This window comes from Melozone crissalis, unplaced genomic scaffold (assembly GCF_028551555.1).
Source record: "Melozone crissalis strain CALT ecotype California unplaced genomic scaffold, PUWL_Pcris_2 ptg000027l_1, whole genome shotgun sequence".
NCBI lineage: Eukaryota > Metazoa > Chordata > Aves > Passeriformes > Passerellidae > Melozone > Melozone crissalis.
Window position 1 is genome coordinate 48,200,853 of NW_026535805.1, and position 22,724 is coordinate 48,223,576.

General features: G+C 40.1%; 1 protein-coding gene across 1 annotated transcript in view; it reads right to left on the minus strand.

Annotated features, from left to right (window-relative positions):
* Positions 1–5,343: 5,343 nt before the first annotated feature.
* NT5DC1 (5'-nucleotidase domain containing 1) overlaps positions 5,344–22,724 on the minus strand; it is a 127,765-nt gene continuing 110,384 nt past the window's right edge. The window contains exons 11-12 of the mRNA XM_054279498.1: positions 18,310–18,478; positions 5,344–7,370 (exon numbers count right to left, since the gene is read on the minus strand). Of these exons, the coding sequence (XP_054135473.1) occupies positions 7,252–7,370; positions 18,310–18,478 (288 nt within the window). The 3' untranslated portion in view covers positions 5,344–7,251. The remainder of the gene's footprint in view (positions 7,371–18,309; positions 18,479–22,724) is intronic.

Sequence of the window (22,724 nt, forward strand, 5' to 3'; positions counted from 1 at the left end):
AAGTTTATGAGGCTGTTGCGTGATTCTTTCAATTTACTACTTGGACATTTGGGGTTCTGGCTCACTGCAGGCAATGGACAGAAATAGTCACAGCTCCAAAACTAGGATGAAAAGAAATTGCCTGAAATCAGCCTTAAGAATCAGAAAACTTCTGATTCTTAGTGCTCATTCCCATCAAATTTTGGAAATTTGGAAATCTAGTCTAAGCTCATCAGGATACCTGTCTGGTTGGGGCACATTCAGTGCCCCAAACAAAGCAGTTTCTCTCCCAGGAAAATCCTTCATCTGCTTCTACATCCACAGACTGGAAATACTTCTCTCTTTCCCACAGATGCAGCCTTTTACTCTTCTACTTCGTAGCAGCCAAACTATCAGTAGGGTAGCTGGAAGGGGAAAACACTAGATGTTTCCTAAACAGCTCTTCTTTGTATGTAAATGGGACTTCTTTCTCTGCTTTACATTTCCTTTCTTTCCCTCTTTCTTGCTCTCACCATGTGTTCAGCCTGATTTAGCCTGAGGCCAACAGAGAGGAAGTCTGACGAAAAAAAGTCCTGCAGATTTCTTAAGGAATGGGAAGCTGCAGCATCAGTGATCAGAGGTAAAATGTTGGTGAGTGGAGACAGATTGATGGTCCTGAGACGTGTCAGGAAGACTAACCATAAAGCAGGTACTTAGGCACTTAAATGGGAAATGCCAAGAAATACCTTGAACCAATAAAAAATTAGTTCCATCATCTGTTCTGTGCCTTTAAACAGCAAAATCCACATTACTGCTTTTACATTGCTGTAGATGTCAACAGGGTTTATCTTCTTCTAGCAGCTGTCCATCTGCCTAACTGGCCTGCTTGCTCTTTAGCTCATATCCCTTCTTTTCTGCACTGATGACCAAAACAGGTTGCAGAGGGGCAACTCTCCAGCAGTGTGGCTTCTTATTTATTTGAATTGGTTGTTACTTTGTGTTTTCAAATGTGTGACCTTTCTCAACATGTATGATGAGTGTCAACTTCTTTCCCTCCAAATTTCTTTGATGTTATAAGCCAAGCAACATCCCCTGGGAGCACAAACTGTTAATGCTCATACCAAGAGGAACCTTCCAAAGTCAGACTTCATCAGTGTTCTCTTACAGCTGACTGCCACAACCTCCCTCTCTGGATGCCAAATATGTCACAGCACTTGTAGAATGCTGTTTTCAGTGAAATGCATTTTAAAGGCTAGAATCCACCAATTTTATGGAGTCACTTGGTATGTGGAAAGCCAAGCAGACAACAAAACAACTGCTGGAATTCGTGAAATTTTTTACAAGCTGCTTATTTATCCCCACCCCAGTTCTAGAGTTTCATGTCTCTCATGTCTCTCTCCTCTTCCTTATGTGCATGAAAAAGGTTTGTCTCAGAGACTGTATTCAAACTTGTCACTGATTCTCCATTTCCCTTTGTAATCTTCTCCCTCTGATTTACTGTGTTCCATTTACTGCAGCCAAGACTCAAGGGTGACATTAAGTCTATTTTCTTAAATTCATGTAATCATATTCAGGTTACTTTTCCCCCCCTCATTTTGTGTATGGATTAATATCAGTAATATACGAGGTATCTCCAAGTCCTGCACAGTAACAGGGGAAAGATTAGAGGAAAGAGGAAAATCCCACACAGTAAATATATTTTGGTAATTATTATTTTCTGAGATATCTGTGAACTCCTTTCCCTGGTACCCTCTAGCCCTGTGTTGCCCTGTTGAACTATTGTTGTCAGCTCATGCTGACCCTCACCATTTTTGTTCTTGGCCTTCATTTATGCTCCATTTTCCATCATCTGTCTACTAATGGTCTAGAGATTTCCCTGCTTACTGCCTATGAGTGCTTAGTTTTTTTAAATTGACCTAAAACTCCACCCCTCCTATGAAATACAGATAATTCCTCATTCCCTTAGTCTCTGAGTTCCCATGTCATGGCATCCTACCCTTTAATTGATGACTGTTCATGTGCATACATTTTCTGGGCAGCTTTGAGGGAGAAAACAGGGATAGAAGAAGTTCACTGCTGCTCTCTCCAACACTGCTATCTCCAACATTGCTGCAGCTGCTTCAACAGCAGCCCTCCAGTAAGCATTTTTGAGGCTTCTGTCAGAATAAGATAAAGAATTTTTTAATCTCTTAATTTAATAACATATTCTTTCTTTTCACAAAATTTACAGTAGCATCTCTTTCTCTGGTTTAATAAAATTTACAGGCTGCTTAGCACCCAGGAGTGCACATTTAATTTTTCATTGCGGGCTGAGGTTACAGGGGATGACATAGAAAGAAACTGAAACTCTCAGGAATTATTTTGAGACAAGGCAAGAAAATAATTGCTATATTCACCTGTACTTTTATTCCTCAGAGATTGTGGAGGCTTTAGAAATTAATCATTTAATATAAATTTATTAGGCACACAGAGTCTCAATTTTTAGAGTTCATTTAGTGTTGTGACAGAACAAGGTCTACTGAAAGTTAATGGGCTTATTTCCTAAAATACACCCTCAAAATATCACTCTCATAAACTTAGAACAAGAACACTTTTTTTTCCTTTTTTTTTTTTCCTGTATACAGTGTAAGGTGGTTTATGATTTTCTTCACTCTTAAAAGGAATGTAAGTTCCTTTTAAGAAGGAATCAAATGGAGAGTTTAAGTGTTTTTACTCAAAATCTAGTAGCCAGTGGAAAGCAGAAATACCTTTCTGGCTGGAGAATCTGCTCTGGCTGGGCTGTTGGAGCTGCTGTTTGTGCTGCTACCATTTTGTGTCTCGCACCCTCTAATTTGCAGAAGGGGCTGGAAGCCATCACATCATTTTGAAGTGGCTGTGATGGTTTCTCACCCCCGTGCAAGCACTTAAAAGTTGTTATGGCCATGTGTGAGAGAGCCACGTGTGCGCTGCGGCAGCGGGAGTGGGAGGCATGAGGGATTTTTAGCACAGTTCTGATTAAATCAGTTTAGCTGCAGCGGGACAGAAGTTAAACGTGCTGCTTCAGATGTTTGCCCTTCTGTGAACTGTGACATCTGGCCAGCTGTGAAACCTCTGTGGTCTTGCCATGGCTGCCACAGAACAGCCGTGGGTACCCGCTTCATACTGGAAAGATTTACCTCACACCTTTGTCCCATATTCAGGAACATGACCAGCCATGCTGGCCACAGTCCTGCAGACAGGAATCCCCAGTTTGCTCTGTAAAGATGCTAGCAGGCTTTTAGGGCTGGAAATCACCGAGTCTGTTTAACTTCCTGGATTCCATCTTATTTTGTCCCTAATCCAGGCTCTATTTTCCAGTTAAACATTTCTATTTATAATGCTTACCAAAAAACAGGATTTGTTTCTTGCACCAGAAACATTCAAAAGAAAACCTCTTTTAATTTTTTTTTTCTTTCCTGTGACTCACCAAGGGGGTTTGATGTTCCACTTAGAATTGCAGAAAACAAAATTACAGGCAACTGGATTTATAATGGGATTTAGCCTTTCCCCTGGGGGTTCTGGGTCAGCTATGTGCTTGCTGGAAGGGCTGGTTTCTGGCCTGTTGTTAACAATAGATGTCTGTGGCTACACCATTTCAGCCATTATACCATTACAGCTGGCACTCTCCACAGAGGTAAGGTTCCTGTAGCTTAGCCATGTGCTTTCCCCCCTAAATCTTATGCCATGAGTCAGCTGAAATGCTATTTACCTCCAGGCATATGTAAAGAAGGAGGCAGATTTTGTTTTAAAATCGCTTAAATATTCTGTAAAACCTGTCTTGCTCCTTCTGTGAGGCTGAGGAGCAGCAGGCTGCCCATTGCCATGCTCCCTTCCCAGGGAACTCCAAAGCTACATCTTCCTGTCAGATCCCTGTGGTGAAGGGTGTGGTTCTTCTACCTGCTTGCACAGAGGTGGCTTTATTTCTAAACCTGACTTTCTGAGAAACTGTGTAAAACTTGTGTAAAACATCAAGTTCATGTATATGTTTTATGCTTACTGTGTTTTTGATCCCCGTGGTGGAAAAAGGGAAGTTCAGATGTCACCTTCCCACTGGTGCCATCTCTGCTAAGTAACATTCTTACACTCTGCTGTTGTTTACCTTGGCTTGATTTAGTGCATACTTGACCACAGGAGGAAAGACTTAAACTAGATTTGGGAATGCTGGTTCCTGGTGCCTGTCATCAGACAAATTTTCCTGGGAATTCCCTTAAGAATTGCTACTGCACGGTCACAGATCTGGGGCTCAGATGAGCTGGAGAGCCCCATCATTCCCATGGGGAAGGGGCAAATCCTGTGTCCAGCAGTGCCCCATGGTCACCACAGACGATCTGCCTGCCTTTGTTTATTTAGCTTCTCACTGGGGATGAAGAAGCCTTCAGTTCCCACAAAGCAGCTCTAGTCAGGAAACCTGCACTGAGCTCTTCTGTGCATCAAAGATTACTGCCCTATCAGTATTAAAGGTGTTAATTTATTAATGTCTTTGGTTGTTTTATGTCTTATGTTGAGCAGATTAAATTTTGTTTTGTTTGAGGCTGTAGCAAAACCTCTCCCTGCACTGCTTTGAGACAAGCTTATCTCCCCTTTCTCATTTTGCTGCTCAGCTATAAAGTAAATTCAGGGAACATTTTTTTTTCAGAAATAAATTCTCTTTATTTTAAAATCCAGACACATGTGCTTTATACCAAAACAGACACCAAAGGAGACTTGGTATTCATCTCTGGTTTTAAGCAAAACTGTGGCTTTCAGGGTTGTCTAACCAGACACGGGGATTTCAAGGAAATTTTACTTTATGTCTCCCTGCCAATGCTCAAGATAGTTTTGCAGGCACTTTGGCAATCTTTTTGTCAATGGCCTCTCACAAGAGAATCCAAAAAATTTCAGAGATTTCCAGGGGTTAAAAAAAACAAAGAAGAGAGACAGAAATAAGGAAAAAGCAATGATAGTGTCTTTACAATGTCATATTAAATATGGCGAGCTCTCTACCAACTTTCTGCCATGTGCATTTCCTCTCCCTATTTCTTCACACCATTTCCAATAGCTTTCCTCTTGCCACAGTACCAACTCCCTGCTCATTCCTTCATTGCCAATCTCTGCTTTGTAATAAGACCTCAATAATTTTCACAGATTCTTGAATAGAAGAGTCTTTAAGAGGAACTCTACTTTTTGGACAACCACATCAGTTATTTTTCCAAGTCTTCCTGCAGCCACAGACTACAGAGGCACATGGAGTCATGCTTACAGCAGCTTTCTGTTATCCTTTTCTTTCTCTGCTACTGTGAGGTGAGGTCCTTCTGGCAGCAAGTGCAAGTGGCTGGTGACCACCTTTGTCTAAGATGGGCACATGCATTTCTTCTGGTGAGCTTTGTGTTCAGGCTGTCCTTAGAATCTGCCACCTTTCCATTAAAAAAAATATTGCTTCTCCACTGAGACACCAGGACCCAAGGACTTAGAAGATTTTTAGCCTGATTTTCCATAGCAATTAAATTAATCTTCTTTTAAAAATCAAGGAAAAAATCCCCAACCTAAAAAAATCAGTTCCAAATTCATAACAACAGAAGTGTGAGGGTACACAATATGGGTTTGCACCATAACTTAGTTAGAAATTATTTGCAGAAGATTACTTGATCCAGGCTAGAATTTCAAATATGCTGTAATCAGGAATCTGAGATTTTAATCTGGGTATCTCTCTCAGTGCTCTCACAGCACTGTCATGAGCCAGATTTACTGCTGAAGACATTGATGCTAATTAAAAGATTTCCAAATAAACTCAAATTTTGCTAACTGTTATCATCTTAAGTAAAATATTTTCACCCTGTATTTTATGAGGTGAATGGTGCTTTCATTTTCATTCCTCATTCACCTTATCTTAAAGGAAGTTTTTCTCCGTTTTGTCCCTGTTTGTTTTATGCTTCCCTTTCAACAAACCAATGCTTAATGCTATTTGGAAATGTTGTTTGCTATTTGGAAATGTTGTTTATTTCTTGCAAGTATAGTGGTCCACAAGAATATAAAAATAACATGTTATGTAAAGGCAGAAAAAAATATGCAGACAGAGGCCAGTATCTTTGAAATGAGTTGGAAAAGTGTTTGTGTCTGATTCTGACAGAGAATATTTTAGCCAGTGAAGCCACAAAGATACAGAGTGAGCTGTGGCGACACAAGCTAAATCCATTCTGGTAATTATTCAGGCCTAACAAAGTGAGTTCTCTTCCTTGGAAACAAGAAAATTAAGTTTCTGCTTATTGTTCTTTAAATTTTGAGGGCAGTTTATCCAAAAATCTACTATCCTAGTGTGGCAAAACTGCTGACTAAACAAATATTTGACATCTTTTTGCATCTGCTATCTGTGTTAGTTACTGAGTTCTTCCTGTCCTAAGTGCTGGAGAACAGGTCTTTGAACCTAAATCCACAGAGAAGAGGATCCTGTTTGTTTAAATAAGCAGGTAAGAATCACATTTGTTCAGTTCATGCCTTGAGTCTTGCTCCCCTTCTGGCTGAGGCTGTAATTAGCAAAGATGGCTGATTGCTACAGCTTTCCTGCCCTTGGGAGGTTTTCCCAGGGAGGTGGAGAATGCAGGTTTGAATCCACTCCATCAGAGAAGGGAAATGTAGGCAGGTTTCCCTCCTTCTGCAGAAGAGCTCTGATGCTTGAGGTATTGCAGGCTAAAAGAGGAAAAGGCATATAGGGAACCTTATGGCTGAAGAGTGGTCAGGCATTTTCAGGAATACCAAGTATGATAAAGGCTTTTTGAATTATCAGTCTGCATGTAGTTGCCTAAATCCCATTCAAATCTCTCTCTGAGTATGATGATCTTTCTCTTTGGGACTCAGACTTTCTTTCGCTCCAAGAACAGCAGGAGATTTAATTCCTCAGAGCTTGCAAAACATTGGTGTATGGTGATAACCTGGGCTGCCCAAGGCAACTGTTAATTGAAATATGGCTGAGGGAGAGAACCTAAAATGTCCTCAAAAATGTAGAACGTAACTCAGGATGAGCTTTTACTCTTACATTTCTCCTGAAGGCTGTGGGCAGTGCATGGAAAAAGCCAACAGCACTTTGTGAAAGGTAGTGGTGATCAGAAGACTTAGAGAGAAGGATGCATCACTCACCTGTTCCAGCTGGACTAGAGAAACAAGTGAAACACAAATCTACACAGGAGTCTGCTTTAATCCATCACTCTATTTTATGAAGCATCACACAGCATTTTCAGCAATTAGCATTTGATAGCAGTTTAAGTAAGGGTCACAGGGTTATCTAAGGAAAAAGCTGAGAACCTATTTTGTCATCACTGAGTCCTCATTTGGCAGCAGTGCTCTTGGAGGGCTTGGGTAGTACCCAGCAGTTGCTGAACTATTTGAGGAAAATCGTGTAAATCTATAATCCAGTGGTAAATCTGCAAGACAGAAACATACCACATCTGATTAGCAACACAGCCTGTATCACATAAAAAACAAGCTTGTCGTGAATAGCAATACTTAAAACCTTGAGCTGTTTGCTCACCGGCACCAGAATTCAATCTGATTGCATGATTACACATTTATTTGACATCTTCAGCTGTTCAAGGGATTGACTTTTAGAGTTTATTCAACAGCAGTAAAGGATATTCAGTTCCTTGACTGCTGAAATAATGTTAGTCAGAGAAAATTATTTAACGAATGCTTAAATATTAATAAAAAATCTTCATTGAGCCTAGATGCAGTTTTTCTCCCAATACACCTTCAAGTTCATTCTTCAATTTGTCCCCCTTCTCTTTTATCTCTATCTTTTAGCTATTTAATTATAGATTAAATTTTATGTTTAAAACAAAGAGTCAGTTCCTTTTTTTGTTTTTCATGGCTATTGAAGCAGGATTCCCCAAAGGCACTCACTCTTAGACCTTCTTGCAGTCCAGTGTAACAACATCATTTTGTATCAAACATTCTTAGAAATCTGCACTTGTAACTTGATGTACTCATCACTTCCAGTCTGTAAAGAACACTGAATGCATTAAAATAGCTCTGAACAGTCAAAGCTTTATTTTCTGTAACTTTTCAAAGGCCTCTGCTGCCAACAGTGACCCACCCACCCTCACAGCCAGAAAACTGATACTTCCTGTGCTCACCTCGTACTCAAAGTTCAAGAAACCAAATTAAAAAACATATAAATAAAACTCAGTTCAAGAAACAATTCCCTTTCCAATAATGAAAAGAAAAACCAACTTCCATCCAAAAAGGGGGGAAGCTCTTTTCCAGGTTGTCTGTTCCGAACCAAAGTAAAGCATAAAAGCTATTACTAGCCTCATCTGTACAATAACTTATGAATTGCAATTTTAAAAATTTAATTTGGAGTAAATTTGGGGAAGTGACATCCTGTCACTACATGCTGCAATTCCCCTCCTGCCCCCCCAAAACAGCTTCTATGAAACAGAAACTACTACAATTTTAGTAGTTTCAGCAAAAACAACAGGAAATCCAGTTCTGTCTTACAAGTGATTCGCAGGCAGGCACCATGACAGCATCCTGGTCTGCAGCTTCAAACTCATACTGAACATAATACAGCAACAAAAGAGTACTTAGATCAAGTTGAAAAATCAGAAAGAGGCTGGAATAAAGTAGGAATAGGAGGAAAGATAATTGGAAAAGAATTAAGTGGGTGATTTTAGCTTGTCAAAGAAGTTAATTTTCTCATTTTGTCTGAGTCAGGGAAATCTCTGGAGCTCATTGTGAGCACGGCAGAACAGGCAGATGTTTTCCTAGTACGCAGAAGGCCCAGTGGATTTACTGGCTGCTGAGTCTATTTATGACACTCAGTTTAACACAAAGGTTTCAAAAATGACAAAATAAATGGAAGAAGAAAGCAAATATTTCCAAATATCTTTACGAGCTATAAAAATCAAATGTCATACAGTTCCTTTTATTAAAAAAAGCTTTTACTAGCTTAATAATCTAGCAGTCTGGAGTTTCTCAAGAGTAGTTTAATCAAAGAGCAGCACAAATGGGGCAGACTTGCTACAGAGTTGATAATTGCTGAGGAAAAGAATCAGCTGGATCAAAATGGTAATTTCATTAGTATTTCTTGGTAAGCTAGCTTTACAGAATCAGCTTAAACACCCAAACCATTCTATATACAATGCAAAAGGCTCCAAAAGAGATTTTTATATATTCACACCCCAATCTATCAATTTAAATGTTGCTTTTTTCTCAGCAAACTGACTTTGGAAGATGATTAGAAAATATCCATATCTATTTCTCAAAAGCATTTAAAAAACCTAAACCATACAGTATTCGATAATAAGGCAAATCTTGGGGAAAAAACAGTTGCTTATTTCCAAGTTCTTGTTTTCCTTGTGGTTTTTTTCCCAGTAAATTCTTCAGGATTTGCTGTTGTGCATGCTCACAGCTGCTGCTGTGGTGGTAGACCTTTGCATCTTGGCACCCACTTGTCACCTGACCTTGATGGAGAGTAATGAATTAGGCAGGGGACGGATATGACAACAAGAGGGCAGTTTTACAGCAAGGCTATAATGAGTCCTAACCTGCACTGATAATGAATTCAGCACAAAATTCATCCAGTATTGCCACTATCACAAAAAACCCTAAGTAGACTTGAACAAACAAGACAGCCTGAGACTGGAAGAAGGAACTAGCTGATTCTACCCAATTTCTTGAGAAATACAGTCCAAGAATTTTTCTATCATTCTTAGGTTATTCTACCCAGACTATTTTTTTTTTCAACCCAAGACAAACAGGATATTCCCTTTAAGAGCCAAAGACTCCTAGAAATCAGACTTGAAGGGTCCCAAGAGGCTCCCTGAGGAATACACAAGGTCCTAAATCTATGGAAATGCCAGTTATTAGATGTATCACCCTGAGTTCCTGTCCCACTCCTTTCTTTGCTCCCACACCAGCCTGAGTGCAAATGAATGATGAATAATGCTTTCCTTGATGGTGACCACTCAGTGGTGCTAGCACTTCCCAATGGCTTGGGAATCCCTCACAGGTTTCATGGCTTAACTTGAGCTCAGAAGAGCTCCTGCCCTGCCCTGCCTCCCTTGCAGGCCTCCAGCAGCCCTGGTGTGAGCAAAACAACAATGATGGCATCTGAACAGCAGCTACTGTCAGTTCCTGTGTTCCAGTTATCCAGATCCAGGTATTAAGTGACATTAAGTAGAACATTGTGTTCTGATGCTTAAGTATACCCATACCCATGCATTTATAGCACAGTTATAACATCCCACTGTCTCATGTGCTGTGCACTTAGTGTAGGCCAGCTAAATCAATGCCACAAGCTTCTATCAGAGGAAGACTTGGAATTCCACCCACAAGCAAGAAAGAGAAACCGCAAGAAGAAGGGAAAATGTAATATTCTCAATGAGTGATCAGGAAAGTATTTGAGTAACTGAATGGAAGACAATTTTAATTTAATCCAGACACAGGCCTGCTTGATAAACTTACTACTCTAATTTTTTAAAATTTCCTTGAACAAACCAATAGATTAAACAAATGAAATCTTAACTAAGCACTTTAGGTGGATGTAATTGTTTTTCAATTAAAAACACAGTCCAAGACTGAAACAGATTTCTTCCAAAACACACAGCAGAAATGTCAGGAATAATTTTTCAGTATTGACCAACAAAAGCAAAGCCAACATTTTTTCACCATGACACCACAGCAGCATCCCTGGGATGAGTGAGAAGCTCTACAGAAAGCAGAACTCCCCCTCCCACCCTGAGGTCTGCTCCCTGCCAGTGAGCAGGGCTGGTGCCAGATGCTGCAGAAGCCTCCTAGTAAACAGCAGGGTTGTGTTCTTAAGTGAATCCAAATATATCCTCCTGATTATCACCAAGGAAAAGACACGAGGAAGAGAACTAAAACCTTGTTAGTGATACCCAAATTTGAAAAAAATCTTTAAACTGCTTAATTGTGTCAAATTTCAGAAAACACCGTCAGAGCTCTATCTTACATCTCATCATCTGGGTGAGGTAATTATAGGAGCAGAGGGCAAACCATCAGCTAGTATAAATTCTTTTCCTCTTACAGGATTTTCCATAATTGACACTGGCTTAGGAGCTTCATCATGAATCTTTCATTGTATTTCAAAATCACTGATGAAAGAAAATATTAATTTCTTAAAGATGAACTTCTAATAATTATTCCTTAGCAATGGAGTAAGCACAATTGCTGCAGGGGAACTCACCAGTTTGTGCCTTGGGGTGACCTGGTTTGCCAGTCTGTGGGTAACCTGTAACAGGTGTTGCTTTTTCTTAAATGCTAAACGTTTTTTATCTCCTGACCCATCTCTATTTTGAAACAGTCAAAGCAGTACTTGCACTAATAGCTCAGGATATGAGACAGCATACTAGAGGCAAAAAGAAAACATCCCAAGGCCACAAGTAGATTTATCTGATAGCAGTTATTTTTAGAAAAACTCCTAAGGTTGATTTTCCTAAACTGGAGGTCGGATGTTTGCTGAAAGAGAGAAGTCAGCATGAGAAAAGCATTCCTTCTGTCATTTACATGAATGTCAGTGCTGCTGTCTGCATACTCCATAACTCAGAAGTTGGAGAGGAGGGAGTATCTGGGTGGTGTCCTATGGGAAAGGGGGGACTCCTCAATCCAGGTTTGCTCCATAGCAGGAGAAAGCTTTTGAGTTTGGATATAGTTGGTGATATGAGCCAGTGCAGTTTACCACAGGCCATGTAGGAATAAAGACTAAAACTATTCTCAGTCAAAGTGCAGGTTTGCTGTTTTACTTGCACAAGAGCTTTTGCCAACACAGGTGTATTGGTTGGAGATCATGCCCGTGGCACTGCCAGCAGACATCTGTGGCCTGAGCTTGGCCTGAGCCAGAGCTTCAGTGCCACTGAGGTTTGGCACCGGTTACTTTTCTGTGGTGTCTAACACAGTGCCATTGGAGAAAACCCAAGTGGCAAACTGCAGGGATACATGCAGCAGCAGCTTCACTACCAGTTTTGCAGATGGACAAGTGCCTGGGGAAATGGAATGACTGTCCCATCGTGGCTGCTGAGATTGCTTGTGGTGTGCAATTTTCCTGTAATTATCTTGGGAATAACAAGTCACATTGCTTTGGGTCTACCCTATGGCCAAGGGACCGCTGACCCCTTCCTGAGCAAAACAGCTGTGCACAAGGCGTGCACTGACTCGCAGCCGAGCCTGATAAGGGTCTGCAGTGAAGGAAAGCCTTAGAAATTCCTTTGCTCTTTTGGGCTTTCATGAGAAAACTCATTATTTCTATGTGAGGGAAATGTTTCTCATTTTTGTTTTCGTTTAAGCAGTGGTTTTTGAAAGTCTTGTAAGAAAATAGACGCGTGTGGTTCTTTGCTTGATCTGGAAAGGATCAGAAGAAAATACTGTAGTATAATATTTTTAAAAATCTAGGTGAAGACTTTAACTAAAAAAAAAATCTTGAGAGAATGCCAAGATCCTACCAGGACGTGTTAGTCTTTCAGGGATCTGTTAATTAATTTCTTGTGTGCGAATGATTCATTCTGGATCTTGGAGCAGGAGGAAGGGCTTCTGAGGTAGGTTTAAGAAGTTAGCCTGGAAACAAGCAATTGTTTGAGCTGACAGGAATTTCTGGTTGATTAAAAAGAAACAAAAAAGAGCTGCATTTTCAGACTGTGAAGGAGCTACATTAAGACAAATGTGGAGATGATACACCCCTTTACTTTCATTTTGAGGTAAACTCACCAAGAGCAACCTTCCTCTCCAAACTCATGGGATGGGTTAATCACATCATGTTCCCCTCTCTTGTAAAAAACAAATGTTTTCTTTCCCCTTCCCTGATTTTTTTTTTTCTGGAGGGGTGACAAACATTGTTTACCTTAAAATAAAAATCTGCACACAAACACACATGTAGTCAAGGCCTACATAGTTTTTTGGGCATGTGTGACCATCTTAATCTATAGGGAATATTTTACACACCAGTCCAGAGTACATAAATGTCCTTCCAGCAATGTTTTTTTTTTCACATGTGAGGTTGCAAGTTATGTTCAATTTCAACGTGGTCAGACAAGTATTTTCAGTACTTGGTGATTTACCTATTTCCACTAGTTTTCACACTCAAAAATTATCAACACTTTGTATTACAACCAGGGTTTATAAAGTGTCAGTCTAAACCCACCCCATAAGCCTGTGATCCGGTCAAAACCCAATTATAGCTTTAGTTACAGCCTGCAAATGAAATTATGCTGCCTGAGTTGAAGGATAACTTTAAAGCAGAATGACTGAGTGGTTCCCCCTCTCTTAATGAGTTGCTCATGAGTTCTCCCTTTAATCTTTTCAAGGTGGCTGTACTTTGACATCTCATAGAGCAGAATAACGATGGCAGGAACATTTCTGTCAGCTATTGGCTAGGAAGTAATCTTTTGGGTTCTGCATGATTTGACACGGTCTTCAGGGGCACAAGTCAATACACCTTTCTGGAGGAGGAAGGAAAGCCTGATCAAACCGCAACACACTGAATACTGTCCTTCCTACACTGAAAATCACTATCAAGTGGTCAAATCCTGTGGTAAAGATGAGGTCTCAGACCATTTGGGAAGTAACTAGGTCCCAAGGACATTTTATAAACTAGTCCTGAGTTATTGAACAATAATTTTTTTTATGGTTAAAATGCTGTTTATTTCAGCTGAAAAAAATAGATGCCCTATTTCTGTTGGTTGTGTTGGGCATGTTTTTACTTTTTACTTCTAAAAGGAGAATATTGAAACTAGTTTCTTGGAACAGATGAATCACATTTACATTATCTGATGTTTTTCAACTGACACATAGATCAAGATGCTGTTTATACACTCAGAACACATCTTCTCTGTATTCAGTTATCTTTATTATCTGTTTTTTTTCCCTTGTATGAAACCTCAGGGCCATAAAACCTCGGAAATGTTACTGTTGTGTATTTACACCAATTTTCCACCCAGTGCAAGAGTACTTTTTTTGCATAAAAACTTTAATTATAAAAATGACCTCTTTGGCCTTGTAGCAGCAACTATTATTTGTAACAGCAAATTCCCAAAGCAGTTTAAATCCTCAAAGCATTTTGATAAACTTAGTGCCTAGATGCTGTTGTATAGATACAGTCTTACACAGAAGTTGTCAAGCAAAAGCACAGTTGTAAGATAAGGCATTAAATATGAAAGGTTACTGCTGACTAGCAATGCATAATATAGATAGTTCTGTGTGTTTAAGGGAATTATATATTATTGTATCATTTGAATAGGAGCACAGTTACTGTCAATCTACTTACAGCAAAGACTGCTGTAATTTAATTCTAAAATAAGTTGGATTTTACTTTAGGTGATGTAATGTCAATGAAAAAACATAGAACTAGGGTGAAAAAGCATAAGGGATTTTTTTTTTTTGTTGTTTCACTTCAGCAACAATTGCAAATGCTGCTGTTCAGGATACAGAAATCAGTATATGGCTGATTAGTGCAGTATATGGCTGATCAGTGATCAGTATGTCACAAGATAAGTGAAATTTATGTCTTCCATGACAACAGTTGATTGCTCCAGGGCATTCACATTTAAAATACATGCGGAGGATGGTGTGTGAAGTTTGCAATTTGTAGTTGATCTCTGCTGACAGACCCGTGTATCTGCGACCTGCACATTGCCAGTTCTGGAGCCCCAGCCACGGCTGCCTTGAGCTTTCCATTGTGCAGATAATTTGCAGCTCTAAGCAGAAACATGAACTTCTTTGTCATGGTTCACTGGCAATTTTATCATTACATTTATACAGCAAGCAGGCTGGCGACTCAAACTCCCGCAGAAAGTGGCAGGGATCTGTAGGCATCTTTAAAGAGACAGCTTTGGTTAATTATTATGGAGGTTTTTTCTCTAGCTCTAGCTAACTGAAATAACAATACGGCATGAAGAAAAACTTAAGCAGCCATATGGGCAAACCCTGATATAATTTCATATTGCATGCAAGATTAAAAAAATGCATTATCCTCATGCATGACACAAGCTTGGTTATCAAATCTCTCCAAAGTGTGAAATGAACTCTGTCTTCATAAAACATTTACAATTGCACCAATTCCTCTCTGAAATGAAATTCTCTTGAGCTGCAACATCACTCAATCTCCTTTTCTTGCTTGCAGTAATTTTTAATCCTATGACAAAATTCACCATTCAGAGGTTATGAGACAAATTTACAACATTAGGTTAAGAATGATGAAATTAGAAAAGAAGTTATGTTCTCCTTATTACAATTTAGAGCCCACTTTCTTGATCTTTTCTTTATAATGACAAAAAAACCTTACAAAAATCTCCTCCATAGCTCTAAAACTCCTCATGGAATTTTTTGAAGTGTAGCTTTTATAAAAATACCAAATATAGTGAGATTGAAAAGCAAAGCATTAGGTTGAAATATGTGTATCATATTTTAATCAAAGAACTGTTAATCAAAAGACCTGTCAGAAATGGTATCTTTGAAATTGTTGAAATTACTGTTGGAATATCCATATGATGCAGGAAATACAATTATTAACATGGGGATCTGGAAATGTGATCATGTGGTCACAGAATAGTGGTCGCTGTCCTTGAAGGTAAAGTTCAGATTATTCAGGTAGGAAAGATAAGAGTAATCGTCCTCTACTTGGCTCGCACCTAACTTCTGAAGTGGAGAAAGATGTTCTGGAAACTGTGGTTTATGCAGAATGTAATTCTTCGGAGAGACCCCTACACCTTTAATTTCCATGTGGGAGCACTAAAGCAACATTCCCACAGTAATGCATCCCAGTTTGGAAAATCTGTCTTATGATATAATTGTGCTTTAAAAATCTGTAAGGGAGCTGTAAATGAGGAGAGATTCATGGCAGAAAAGTGGAGAAACAGATGGATTTGTGAGCGAGGCATGTAGAATGGAAGTAGGGACATCGGCTTCCCCTATTTTATTAACCATGTACTGTCAATATAACACGTATCTGACTTCCAATCCAAACTGATGAAAGTGCACAGAAGGTATTGTAGAAGGTCTCCTTTGAGGAATTTTAACAATAAATGAAATATACTCTTTCATGCACAAAGAAAATGCCAGTGTCTCTTCAGAGAATCTGAGGAGAGTTTAGATGATGAACAGTGTGCAATTCCCGTAACACCCTCCTTGCCAGAGGCGAGATTAAAGTTCAGAACTTCTAAAGCGTCTTTGAACTGGTATTGAGTAAGTGAGTTACTAGTATTCAGTAATGCTGAATAGTCTTTGGAATAATCTTTTTCAATGTGTCACGAGAAGTAAACCAAGCTGTTCTTTATGCACAGACACTCACTGCAGCCAAACAACAAGAATCAATCTTAAAGCCAGCACTGCAGCCATCTGCCACATTTCACCAAATATTTTTGCAGACCACAAGCCGTTGGCATCCTGACTTGTACGTGGCACTTACTACTGCTCACACAGGTGTAGAAAAGCCAGGTCAGACATTGTTGACAGAGAAGCCCTTGTCAACACCCAGCTCACAGGAGGCTGCAGGGCACCTCCAGCGAGGTGGCAGCTTGTGTGGCTGGGTCAGGCTGAGCGAGGTGCTGCCAAGGCTGAGCCAGCCTGAGCTGAGCTCACGCAGTCAGCACATCCTGCCTGGGAGCTGGGCTCATGTGCTCAGCACGGTGGCAGCCTGGCTGCACAACTGGGCTCAGGGGATCTTGAGGAAAGGCCTGAGTTTTTGCAGCTTGGCAGTGGAAAGTCCTCTGCTGGTAATTGAAGCAGATGAATGGGAAAGGAAAAGCTGGAAGAGCATCAAACTCGCATAACCCATTTCAATCTCCTCTAGCAAATAGCTGTAGCTAAGATATGACTTACAGCTGCAGCCAAAAACTTCAGGGCTTGGCAGAGCAGGGATTCTCACAGCTTGCTGTGACAGGAGTCAGACAAGGTATTCAAGAGGAGTCAGGAATTCCTTAACATCCGTAATAATGAACATCTGCTCTTCCACACAAACAAACAAGAAATACCTCTCTCTGTAACAAAGCAGAGATGTTCTCATACCTTCAACTTTGAGTCTGCTGTCCAGTGCACAGCTGCAAGTTTAAAACATTATTTCTCCCCTGTCCTTTTGCACTGGGGTTTGACTTTTACAGACATGACCCCCTGCCCCAGCAGTGGTTCAGTGCAGTGAGGGACAGCACACAGTGTCCCTCCTCATGGAGAAACAGGAGCTTTGCAGGAGCTCCATGGCTGATGGCAGGCAGCTATCCTATCACTAAGTGCCCAGATATGCCTTATGGGCTCACACCCTTTCATCTGTAGCTGGAAAGACTGTCATACATTTGAGGTTGAGAGGCCTTGCTTGTCCTTTAAACTGAGCTGTGGTTGGAGGGGGAGCTGCCTGGGAGGCAAATTTCAGACTGTGGCTGACCATTTTCTCTTGGTCAACACTTCCAAAACAAGACACACACAAGCATGACCCTGGAAAGGGTATTAGATGGGAGTTTTACAGAAATTATCTCTCTGTTGGCATTTTCCTTGGTATGTTTGGGCTTTTGTGTCTTTGGGCTGAAATAGATTGCAAAATGGCAAATATGGGAGGCATAAATAAATTGTGGCATCTATGATTGTTCTGTTTTGAGATATCCATACAATGTAAGTACGTGTGTAAAATATGGTTGCAAAGAAAAGGTCTATCATGTGTCCTGCTGTAGAAGTCACTGCTGGGCAAGCCTGAAATGCTCTCTTGCAACAAACCTTTTATTCCCTGGTCTTCTGCATGAAGCAAGAAACAGATGCTGAATGGAGGGGTTAGTAAAGTAAATGCTTGCTGTGTTCTTCATTCATTTAATAATTAGTTTCTTCCTTTAGGTATGGATATGGACAAAGTTTAGTAATGCAAAATGATAGATGGAGCACATGGGGGTCCTCATCATCACTTTGTAATCCCAGGAACGTACTGTAGCTGCAAAGTTACAGCAAGCTGATAGGGGAAGTGTAACAAGCCAGATCTGTGTTTTTTGTAAGTATAACACTCCCAAGTAACTTTGCATGTTGTTTGTTTCGAATGTATCTCACCACTGAAAGTAGAAACAGCAAATCACAGTGGGGAAGTAGGGACCAGATTCAGGAACTAATCTACAGTCCGGTAAATGTTGCACCCTATCTCTAACAGTGAATCAATTAAACACCTCCTATTTGCAGACACAAACAAAACCCCTGGTGTATCAGGCAACAATTAAAAGCACAAACATCAATCAATGGCCGCTAGTGCTAAGTGTTGCATCATATGAACAGAGTATTTTGAATGTATTTTAGATACATGCAATCTCAAAACCAGGTCTACAGCACTACAAGCTTACTATGAATGCTGCATGTTCACTAGAAAAAAGCCCCAAACATCTTCCTTACCTGCTATTGCTTCCAGACTAGGGATTGCAATAGTGCTGTAGGTGCTAATACATTTACAGGACCACGTGTGAACTAAGGTCTCCTCTGCATTTTCCAGGCCTGGCAATCTGTCCATGAAGAAAGAGCCCCACTGTTTAGATACAAAGTAAGGAACTTTGAGCTGATCTCCCTGAAAAAAAAAAAAATAAATATATTAGCTTAAAAAAAAAAAATCTTTATTTATCCACAAGCATTAGTTTAGGGAACTCTAGTGTTTTTCTGATTGTCTGGGAAGCCTATATTGTATCTCAGGAGCAATGTAGCTTTAAAATATAAAGTCGACAACAATACAATAAGAATCTTCTTCTCATAAGTCCCCAAGTTCCTGTTTATACAATTTATGGATTCCCTAGGACATAAAAAGTTAACTGTAAATAGTTTTTAAACCTTTTAAGAAAGCCCCTTCTATTTTCCCTGTTTTTCTGTTTATGATAGTGTGAATTGCTTGCTGTCCTTCTCTGCTGGAGAGGCTGTGTTACAGCTGGGATCTCCTCCTGGGGGAAAAGGAGCTTCCTCATGCTGGGTGGAGTAACTGCAAAGAATGCACCATGCCACCTGTGTTATCTGTTTCTGAGCTGAGGAATGAGTGAAAACAGAGCCACAGAATCCATGGAGAGACAGCCAGTTGCCTAGAAAATTGTGGAATACTAATTTTTTAAATGTATATTTTCAGACAACAACATCTGTTTTAAAAAAGCCATTAAAGCAGCCTTGGAAAAACTGACTTTTTACAAGTTCATCTTGAAACCTGCTATATACTGCCATGAGCAATCAGAATAAAATGCCAGGACACATCTACAGAAAGATGAAAAAACGGGAAACAAAACTACACTGTAGAAAATCTGTTAAAGTAATTCGTGTGCAAAGTAACATTCAGACTTGCAGAACAGATACAGCAGTTTGTGTGCCTCCAGGTTTGTGAACTTTTCTACTTTATTCTCCATTTAACCTCTCTCTGAACAGTTTTGAGAACCTGCTGGAATCGTTTGTGTTTATGACAGAGGCCTGTATCTTTTGATCACAAGGAAGTGGTTGAGGCAGCCAAACACACCACACCAGTAAACACAGAGCCACACTTCCATCAGTCTGTGCTACAGTTTATCCTCTGAGTTTAAATGGGGGGGGGAAGTACTGATTTCAACAAATGTAGACATTAATTTCTGTATTCTGATGTAAATAAGTTGGAAAAAACCTCCTATCTTTTGTTTCAGAATAAGCATTTAACTTAAGCCCTGGGCTTTTTTGTTTGTTTTTTAATGCCTTGCACAAAGGGACAGCATGTTACTCTCTTTTTTCTCTCACTAAATCTTATTTTTCTATGCCAATCCCAGGACTTTGCATCAGTTATAATTAAGTTTAGATGCTCTGATGAATTAAAATCTGTTTGCCAGCTGGATGACACATGCAGAAAACTCTTAAGGCTGTTACAGCTGTTCAGGTGATTAATCAAAACAACAACCTCACTACTGGCCCACATAAACATTTGTACAAAAGACAGGGTCCTGTTTATTGATAAGAGAGAAGATGTGAGGGTTCTGCTTTCTGAAGTGGATGGTTAGTTCAGTGGACAATTAAAAATGTAACCTGAGGAAATGAACTGATTTTTACAGAAGTTTGATTCTAGAGTGGGATTTTCTTCTTTATTAAGGAGCAGGGAGTTAAATTTTGGATTTACAACCCAAGCCCTTGGTGAAATCAAACCCGGTTAGATATAAGACTTGTCATCACCTAGTGCAGAGCTCCCATCATTTTGCTGCTGGCTTATCTACACATGACAGGGCTGGTCTGGTAGGCTAAATCTCGATTTAAAATTTGGAAAGAGCACTCAAAACTTTGACCACAACCCTAGGAACATCTGACATTGCTCCCCCTTCCATCCCTAACTGATGCCCTGAAAATGTCCTTATCTCACCTGCAACACACATCAGAGCCTGCAACGAAGGACAGACCACACACCATGGATCTGTACATCTGTGAAATGAGGAAAGGGCTCCTCTCACTGTGGCTGCTCACATGCCTGGAGGCACATGCCCAGCAGCAGGGCTGATGAGCTCTGCAAGATGCATCAGCCATTCCTGCAGTCCCCACGCACAGAATTTGCTCTCACAGCAGGACAGCAGATCCTGGAAAGTGCTGGGCAATCCCTCTTTCTCATGCAAATCCCCCAGGCATATGGATTTGCTCTCAGGCATACTGGTCAGACAGCAGCAGGTCAGGTCAGATGTTGATTGTGCCAGTTCAGGGTACAAAGCCTTGAAGAAAACACCTACACTTCAGGGAAATAGGGATGGTATCAGAAATTCCTGAGTCCCAGGGCCTTCCACAAAGTCAAAACACCTGAAGTACGTGCTACCATCTTTGCTTCGCTAACTCTAGACAAATAGGGCCTGTAAGCAGAATTGACAGAATCTGTTAATAGGACCCTTGGGTAGCGCTGATTAGTTAGCTTACAAATGACCTTTCTAAAATACTAATTAGCAGGGAGCCAAGCTCTACATTCTACATTTGGTAAAGGGATGAAAGAATGAAAGATGTAAAGGAGAGAGGAGTGGAAGATCAATAGTATTTTTAAGGGCTTTATTTAGATGCAGATTTGCCATCTATGCCATAGCAAGCACAGAGCCTGAGGAATACATCCAGTATGAGTGATGATACTGATAATTGTATGCTTTGTCCTGAGCTAATAACACACCACTGATTCTTGATGCCACAAAAAAAATTAATGCTCAAAACACTGTTTTTCTGGTGTAATAGTATTTGAGATGTTTCTGTCAGCACAGCTGTGCTGACCACAGTGATGGGATGTCCCTGAATGACACAAATGGACAAACCAGGCACTGGTCTGAATTCTGTTGCACAGAACCTGCTCTCCTACACATCATGCAAATATGAAACATTTCACACATGAATATTGTAGCTAAACTACAACAGGGATCACTATTAGCAAATTTAAAGTAAAATGTGCTGCACTTCAGGGTATTGCCCTAGGAATATGGCTTTAACACACCAGGCTTCACAACAACACCTCAGGTTGTTCCAGAAAGTACTGTTAGATTTGTGCCAAAGATAAACAGGAATAAAGAGACAAACAGAGCCAAAAGGCACAAAGGAAATAGCCTTGTCTATGGTCACACCAAGGGAGTTAATGGAAATACAGGGATTACAGACCTGACTTCTACAACAAACCAGTCAATATTGTAAAAATTACATTTTCCCTTCTACTTACAAAATTATCATGTATATCCACCAATGAATTATTTAATTTCTGCTCCATTCATTCATATAAGCCATTCATTTACACACTGACAGCTCCTCTGTAATAATTTTCTTCGAAATCCTGGGACAAATTCCAGCTTTCCTTTTGAGTTTTCATTGATGGAACTGATCACACATTTAAAGAACAGAATGCAAAACCAAAGCCTCCATCCAAACAAACAAACCCCCAATTCTAGGAGGGAGGCAAATCGTGTTTCAACACAATGCCTTGTATTTTTATTCACCCTGCATGCTGCAATTTACTTAGAAGCCAAATAACTGCATAAATAGTTTTTAGTTTGCTATTCTCTGCTTATTTGGTTATGACTCACATACTTAAAAGAACTGCAGTTGTTACCATAATTTCACAGTTATGTGTATCTGGCTTATATCATGCATTTAATTGAAGGGAAAAGACAAAAACTGCAAATGAAAATGGAAATCACAAGTCTCCCACTTGGTGTGTGAGGAGGTTGTTTTCTTCCCCTCTCACTGTTAGTGATGAAATACCAGTCAAACAACTGGTATTTCAGTCAAAAACCAGATTTTTGTCATTTCTTTCTGAAAGATGCAATTGCCAATTAAAGTAATACTTTCTTACTTTAATAGTATTTTGCAAAGAGTGATAGCATTGAGAGTTGCACCATGTATTAAGTTTTCAGTCCCTCTCTGCACACACAGCATGGCATGGAAAATCTACAGTAGTACTGTATTTTATTGCCAATGAATGCTAAGGCTGATTAACTAGATGAAATCTAATCTGTGACTAACTTTCCAGAAACACCTGACTTTGTACAATCCTTTGAATTGGCTTTTCTCCCTTCTTAACCAAAGGGTTAATGGGAGAAGTTGCTTGGGGAAATGAAAATAAAACTCTCGTAGGTTTGTAAAGGGAGTCCCTTTGAACTAGTCCTGTTAAGTTAGTGGTGCCCAGTCAACTGCAGAGATATGGATGTGACCTGTTGTTCAGACTCCAGTGAGCAGCCTGGTAATGAAATAACACCACTGACCTGCCACGGCCCCCCGGTTCAGGTTCCTTTAATCAACGCAATTCATTTCTCCCTTGCTTGCTCGCTGTCACTGGTAGCGGATGTAAAAGGAACAGGGGCTGTGTGTGGCAG